The sequence below is a fragment of the Epinephelus moara genome, chromosome 23, assembly GCF_006386435.1.
Source record: "Epinephelus moara isolate mb chromosome 23, YSFRI_EMoa_1.0, whole genome shotgun sequence".
Lineage (NCBI taxonomy): Eukaryota > Metazoa > Chordata > Actinopteri > Perciformes > Serranidae > Epinephelus > Epinephelus moara.
The window spans coordinates 14,377,894-14,385,348 of record NC_065528.1 but is presented as its reverse complement, the minus strand read 5'-3'; the positions used below and the strand labels follow the sequence as shown (position 1 = coordinate 14,385,348).

General features: G+C 39.0%; 1 protein-coding gene across 2 annotated transcripts; it reads right to left on the bottom strand.

Annotated features, from left to right (window-relative positions):
- Positions 1–654: 654 nt before the first annotated feature.
- On the bottom strand, positions 655–5,985 carry LOC126384671 (islet amyloid polypeptide). Of its 2 annotated transcripts, XM_050035843.1 has the most exons (5): positions 3,893–3,938; positions 3,511–3,578; positions 1,783–1,878; positions 1,244–1,384; positions 655–1,143 (listed from the first exon to the last, which is right to left on the bottom strand). In XM_050035843.1, exons 3-5 carry the CDS (start codon positions 1,860–1,862, stop codon positions 969–971), a joined length of 396 nt encoding a protein of 131 aa, XP_049891800.1. In that variant the 5' UTR covers positions 1,863–1,878; positions 3,511–3,578; positions 3,893–3,938; the 3' UTR covers positions 655–968. The 2 variants fall into 2 exon arrangements, with proteins under 2 accessions (XP_049891800.1, XP_049891799.1); XM_050035842.1 differs by having other exon boundaries at positions 3,511–5,985.
- Between the last annotated feature and the right edge of the window lie 1,470 nt (positions 5,986–7,455).

Below are 7,455 nucleotides of genomic sequence, written 5' to 3'. Positions count from 1 at the left end.
CAATAATAAAAAATCAAATCAATCATATAGGCTACAGATCACAGTGTAAAAGTGAACCACCACATCACTGCTGATCGCCACACAAGACAATGAATATAAAGGGAAACTTTGCTGANGGTAAGGGAAAGCATGAGGGAAAGCGGCTGACCGGAAGTCACGCACAAAAACACGGAAGTTGATCACTATTTACTTCTGTGTTTGAAAATAAGGTGGATACACTGTGTATGCTGTGTTGTGGCCCGATGCTACATTATGATTGGTCAGTCTGCATTCAGGGGCGGGACTTAGCTAAAGGTTAATTAGGTAAAGCAGGAACCGAATCATATTGTGTATGGCAAGCTAATCTAAACGGATCTATTGCATGTCTCCTTTGTTTGAGAGTTCATTCTGTAGTTTATGTGACACATGGAGAAACTAGGTGGGAGCTGGTTATTAAACTCACTTAACTAAAACTAATACTTGTTTTAATGGACATCCCATGTAGGACTAGCAGCTGATGATGTGCTGCTAACAGCTCTTAGCTTCTGCATGCAGCTGTCATGATACACAATAATGTGGCTTTAAACGCATTAAGATTTTCAAAAATATATTTTTACAATTTTATTATCAAAATCAACAGATAACATTTCTCATGGCTTTACATCTGTTTTTTTTTTCTTCTTTTTTTTTATTATTTACTCTGATGTATTGTTATATTCACATCATGCCATTGTGGAACAGCATTAACAGAGTCACAACACACACAAATACAAAAAAAAAGAAAAGAAAAAAAAAAGGACTCTGATGGTTTAAATTAAAGGCACTGTTTTCTTAAAAGTTTATAAAATAAACAAGAAAACTCTTCATAATCATCATCATCACTATCAGTGTCATCGTTAGTAACGTCATTGTCACAATCATTGTTACATAAGATGTCTGGTTATATCATTGGAGCACTGGGAGTGCTGGTGGAGGTTCCTCAGTCGGTACTAGAGAGGCAGGTAGCTGCGAGGCTGAAGTAGGTCCCTCTTGCCGTAGGTGGAAGATCCCACGTTGGTCGGCGCGTACACAGTACCGATAGTGTTGCTGGAGCGCACCAGGAAGTCTGCTAGCCTCTGGGTGACGCAGGTGGCTGTGTTGCATTTCCTCTTCTCCACATGGTGACTGGGGGATCAGAGGAAGTACAGACACGTCACAGTAACACTCATAGAGAGAATGTTTCTCATGTAAGGAGGATTTAATACAGTTTTTGGTTTGCTGTTACCTGTTCATAGCTGTGAGCCCCCTCTCCGGCCGTGTACCCATGAGGCTGAGGAACGGGTTGGAGATTAGCCCAGGAGCTAACCAGCCGTCACCGTCTGGGAGAGCACTTTCCTGCTCGCCAGATGAGCTGGGACTGAAGTACCTGAATTACAGAGGGAAAAGGGCCAAAGCGTTTCACACTGATAGCTGATTATAGCCTCTTCAAAACATCCACAAGTCCCGAGAGCGGGAAGAAAAAGTGGGCACTTAGCTCCCCACGAGTTGCACAATGAAGCACTTTCCCACAGACGAGCACAATTGGCTCCCACCTCCAGAGTTATCAATGCTCTGCCGCTCCTCACGCAGAACATTACAGCACCTATCGCACAATCTCCATGATACTCAGGTGCCCGTCTGCTGACCTCAGATCTGATATGATCAACATCTCAGCAAAGTGAAACCTGCACAATTTGATTGATTGCCACCAGTTAAACTCTGCCCCTAATCTTAGACCACTTGCACAGCCACACAGAGAGCTCTCCCTGTAGTATGCACACTTACCTGTAGCTTGGGGCAGCGGTGACGCAGCGCAGCAGCACAAGCAGCATGAGGAGAAGCACAGGCACCCTCAGGTGATACATAGTGTAGGGTGATTACCTGGATCAACACAGATCAGAGGAACAAAGTTAGATTTATTTGTTATGGGGGACTTATGGGCAATATTTGTTGTAATTAACCTTCATTTAACTACAAAGACCCGGCCAAAAGACAGCAGCACACACACTTACCAACTGATGCACATCAACAATACATAATGTCAAAATATAACATACATAAAAGTGTTTCATTTCTAAAAATTCTGAATTTAAAGAGTCACTATTATGCAGGAGAAAACAACGGTACTGTTTCCTATATTTCAGTACAATCTAACATTAACCTACAGTCTAATTTAAAGCTGTGCTCAATGATTCAGTGTCAGTAATACATCAGCATCTACCAAGCATACACAGATTTCAGATATCTTTTCCTGTTGCCCAGCTAAATAATTAAAGTAGGGTTGCAACTTACACTTATTGTCATTATCCATCAATTTGCCAATTATTTTCTAAATTTATCTGTTAATATTGTCTAACAAATGGCAGAAAATTAAAAAAAATCCCTTCACAAATTCTCAGAAGCCAAGTTGTTGTCCTAAAAATGCTTTTTTTTTTGTTTGACCAACAATCCAAAACCCAAAGATATTGAATTTATTGTCACATAAGGCAAAGAAAAGAAGCAAATTATCTCATTTTAAGGGCTTGAACCAGAGAATATTTGACATTTTTGCTTGAGAAATCAGAATCAGAATGCCTTTTATTGTCACTGTTTCATTAAAAAACACAATGAAATTAATGACTCCTGCAAGATGCCGACAGTTTAAACCACATCCTCCATACATTTAACCTCACACTAATAAATAAGTGTAATAGGTTAAAAAAAAAGAAAGAACTACACCTCGTGCAACTGTGAATATTGTACATATAATGACACTGATAATGAAAGTAGTTGCCGTTTCTGTTAATTAATCTTTTCATCTTGAGATTAAAGCTTGTCAATATTGTATTAATATCATATGAGAATAGGTATCATCTACAATTTTGGATATCATAATATTCTAAGTGTTGTCTTTTCTTATTTTTAAAGGCTGCTTTACAGTAAAGTGGTGTAATTTTCTGAACTGACCAGACTGTTATATTTTATTATTTGCTTTTATCCACTTACTCGTTATATCCATATTACTTGCGGTTATTTATAAAAAAAAATCACTGTAAAAATATTTTAGTAGTCAACCCCACAATATCGTCAGATTTAACATGATATGTATATTGCACAGCTGTATTGCTTTAGTAAAGTGTCTGTACATTACACTTCTCAGTAAAACATATTTTGTTACATGGTTGGTGATGTTTTCTTACATTAAATAGAAAATCCAAAATTTCCTCTGCATCGTTTTATACACATTTTCCTGTGATGTAACAAGACATATCTGATGTCTTTGGAAAGCATTTGAATCTTGAATTTATAATATACAGTACAGTAATATACAGTAGTTTTGTTAATTTAAAAGAGAGGTAGAGGTGGAGATTTAGCAAAGTATCCTATTCAAACCCATAGAAAAACTATTTATACAAACTAAAAACTGTTCATTTCCTGTAGCATCCCATTCATATATATACACAGAAGAATTGGACTGAAACATAATCCTGTATAAAAGACAAACTAAGCCCTTAAGTAAGACAGAGCACTTACTTTCTGTTGTTTCAGCCAGTAGCCAGCAGATCCCAGTCCGTCACTGGAGCAGCCCAGGGTTTGTCAGACTGTCACACAAACAGACTCCAACAGTTATAGGCTCGTTGCTCAAACCACTTGTGACATCAGCTCTGTCCAAATATAGCCTTGCATTTTCATTTACACAGAATGAGGAGGACGAGGGGGGGAGGAGGGGTGTATGGGGGTGTCGGGAAGTCCAAGAGGGTCTTATATATATGCCATACGCACACTCAGCTGTACCTTAACGTGCACTCTTAAACCTGTGCACACACAGGTTAATGCTAATTTTCACAGCACACACACACACACACACACATAAACACACAAACACATCTTTGTACGTCACCATCCTCATCACCACCTCCGTCATCATTGTCACGAGCCTCCGTGATGGGACTGACCCGCCAGAAACCCACACCAGGGAGAGGAAAGTTGTCTTCATATTTACCTTGAGACACGTAATGAAGTTTTAGGTCACCAAACTCTGACCCTCCCTCTGCCTCCCTCCATGAATTATAGATGCGAAGATGAATTATCGTTAATAATGAATGTTGTCTCATTATTTTGATGGGACACGTCACAAACAACTGAGAAAGTACTAATTAATGAAGTGATGGTAAAACCTGTGAGTAACACTTGACGGATGTGACCTGAGAATCCGACGAGTTAGAAATCAGCAATCACACCCCTTTACAGTTATTGCAAACTTTGTGTAAAATATTAAGTACTTTTCTGCTGTTGTAAACATTCAGCACTCAGTAAACAGACTCAGTAACAAACCTAAGGGGGGAGGGGGGTGCCAAGGCATTTTCCAATTTACAGCAGCTATATGCACTATTTCTCAAGCTATTTAAGATAATAGAATGCATAAAAATCTGTACATCGCTGGAGAAAAACATGGTATTTGCCAAGGAAAGAAATCATCCTGTGGAGCAGCGATCATAAACTGGCACCAGTGGGCCACATACAGCCTGCTTAAGAGCCCCATCTGGCCTGTAGAATATTAATCAATTCAAAAAATTTGTGAAGGGGGTTAAAATGCCAGTATTTAGGATATCCAGCATTTTTTCCTAAATTGAAGCAACCTCAAAAACAATTGAGGTGGAAATGATTGTGTGTAATAGTGATGTGATCATAAAGTGATCAAGTAGCATTCAGAGTAAGTTATCAATAGCCTTACTTACTAACTTACAGAAAATTTGCCTGCAATAGTCCACCTTCCACCTTCCTTTTTCATATCTAAAGCCCAGTTCAGACCAAATATTTGCGATGAGACGAGTTGAAACAGGCAACTACTTGCAATGTGCCATTCTGCAACGCTCTAAAAACCTGCTGGTTCACACCATTGCAACTAGATGAGATGGTGTATCATCTCTATGCAACAACTCTCTGTACTTTTGTTCTGATTTCCAGCTTTTTGGGCTTATTTTGTGGCTGAATATAATTTGTAGCCTCTTAAAATATGAATAAGGATAGTGATAGTGAGATACTGGCTATGGTTGTGTTTAGTGATAAAATGGCGACAAGAACACGCATCAGATGGACTATAATCATAATAAATACGCCACAGTAATATAAATAACCATCGCCTATTTGTTAGTCAATGAGAATGTGTGTGTGGGAGGGTATAAGCACATACAGCGAACAGCAGCAGCACTGTCCCACACCGGCACACCACGAGGACGGAAACAGAGGGCTTGGCGGGGACAGAGCACCTGCTGCAGCAAGCAAACAGCCGTCGGTGGTCATTTTGACTTGACTATTGGACTTCACTACAAGCTGATTGGCTATTGAAACAGGTGACGAGCTTTACGTTCTAAAACCAGCTGCCATTATACTCTGCTGGAGTAAATGTCAGAAAATAAATGTTTAGCTGACAAATCTATCTATGCCATAATAATCTTGACTGCTCTAACTGCAAATCAAGGATGCAGAACAAAACCAAGCATGGTCTTCAAAACATAAGAACATTTACTCAATTATTTTAGATTTCTTTAGTGAACAGTATGGTAGAAAAAAACAACATGAAATTATATTATTATCTGAATGACACAAAGTTGAAGGTATTTTAAAAACCAAAAAGATTCAGGGCTTTATAGAAAACATTTGGGACTGGAGCCCCAGAGGCCACCCCACACTATGCCCCTGCCTTTCTGTAGCTGCTATAATCAACATTTATATGGACCGTTTCACTGGGATTGCCTTGCTAGGCAACAGCTTGGGTCCATGTCTTACTTCCTGTCAGCTAATGTCATGAAAACATTTCCACAGGAAATCCAAAGGGATCCATTTAGTGTAGCATTTAAGTTTATGTTGTCAAGTTTGCGATGATCCACAACTGATCAGCTGACTACGTGTAATGTGAGTGGTATTGCTTGTAGTGGAAAACCAACAGATAATCTACAGTTCCCATTTACTGACCATCCGATGAACTTAGCTGACCATTTCCCAGCTTAAGATCCAGATATTTCCCTCAGGACATAGTTGCTACCAAAAAGAGCTAAAAAAGAATGAGTACTGGAATTACAATCCTCAGGTGGCCAGAAACACAACTCTAAATAAAGGCTAATGTTGCTCCGTGTCTGTTGTTAGCAAGTTAGCTACATAAACTTAAAAGGTGGTTTCGTTGTTTTGTTTACAGCTTGTTAGCACTGCCCATGTGACCAAAAATAAAAGTTGCAGGTCAAATATTGGACGTTGAAATAAAACAACCCCACAATCATAATCAGACTTTGATTGAAATGTTACTAAACTGATTGATGCATGGAAATATTTGACTTTAACTTTTACAAGCTAAGCCACGCCCACTTTAAATCCGTTATTCAAAGAAGCAAAGAAAAAAAAAACACAATTACAAGAAATTCTCATGTGAAATAACCAAATCTGTTCTGTGATCATTAACTGTAACTTCAGCAGAATCACTGAGCTCATATCAGAAGCCTGCGCTGTCTAACATGGTTTACAGGGACTTTAACTCTCCCTTTCTAGTAAATCATCTGCTGCACAGGAGCTGATGTTTTTTAACTGAAACAGGGCTTTGCTTGGATTAAACATAAAATGACTTTGAGATATTCAGGAGGAGCGGAGGGTCATAAAAATGCAATTATGAGGGAATGCGAGAAAAGAGCCTTAAATTAAACATCACATCTAAAATCACGACCACGTTTCTGATGTTCATCACACAGTCTCGGTGGGAAGATGCCACCACAGGCTGCAGGCTGCCGGTAAGTGCCGGTGGTTTTTGCCGCAGCTGTGAGCTAACGGAGAGATATAGTGCAGTCGTAATGGACATTAAACACCCCCAACCCACCGAGGTCCGACGAACACCTTGTGTGTCCTGTGAGCTTCCCAAGAAAACATGCAGTAACTGCAGACAAAGATGGAGTGTCAGTATGTTTTTCAACTGTCTTTACTTTTACATTGATTATATATTTTGCATTTACAGTAGGCCTATAGACTTTTCTTGGAGACAAAGTTATGACTTCATTTACGACACAGTTTAGTGACACTCCCTGTTTGATTTCTGCAACACATAAAACAAATAAAGCAACTACTTCAACATGATAGTCCGGCCACATACTGTACAACAGATTTTTGTCAGTGTTAATACAATTATATCTTGCGTCGCTGATAAAGTCTAGTTGATAAAATAATAATAATAATTTGATTTAATATATAATTAACCCATTAAATATTTAACTACTCTTGTGAATATGAGCAGGGTGTTTAGAAAGGTTAATGTGCCCAATCTTGAAAAGAACAAATGGAAGGAAAGACAGAAAAAGCAGAGAAAGGGAGATGATGACAGTGGGTGGTGTGTGGAGGATTTTATAGTCTATAGTCTGGGGAAACATGTCCCTTGTATTAAATACAATGTTCTGTTTTATTGTCCCTTGGATTACCTTGGTTATTGTGAGGAGCCAG

What these genes read in the sequence shown, in the direction of transcription:
- LOC126384671 (XM_050035842.1), bottom strand. Translation starts at nt 1,862, where the DNA reads ATGTATCACCTGAGGGTGCCTGTGCTTCTCCTCATGCTGCTTGTGCTG. An exon ending in ACCGCTGCCCCAAGCTACAG is followed by an intron (nt 1,385 to 1,782) that starts GTAAGTGTGCAT and finishes TCTGTAATTCAG; the next exon opens with GTACTTCAGTCCCAGCTCAT. An exon ending in GGGCTCACAGCTATGAACAG is followed by an intron (nt 1,144 to 1,243) that starts GTAACAGCAAAC and finishes CTGATCCCCCAG; the next exon opens with TCACCATGTGGAGAAGAGGA.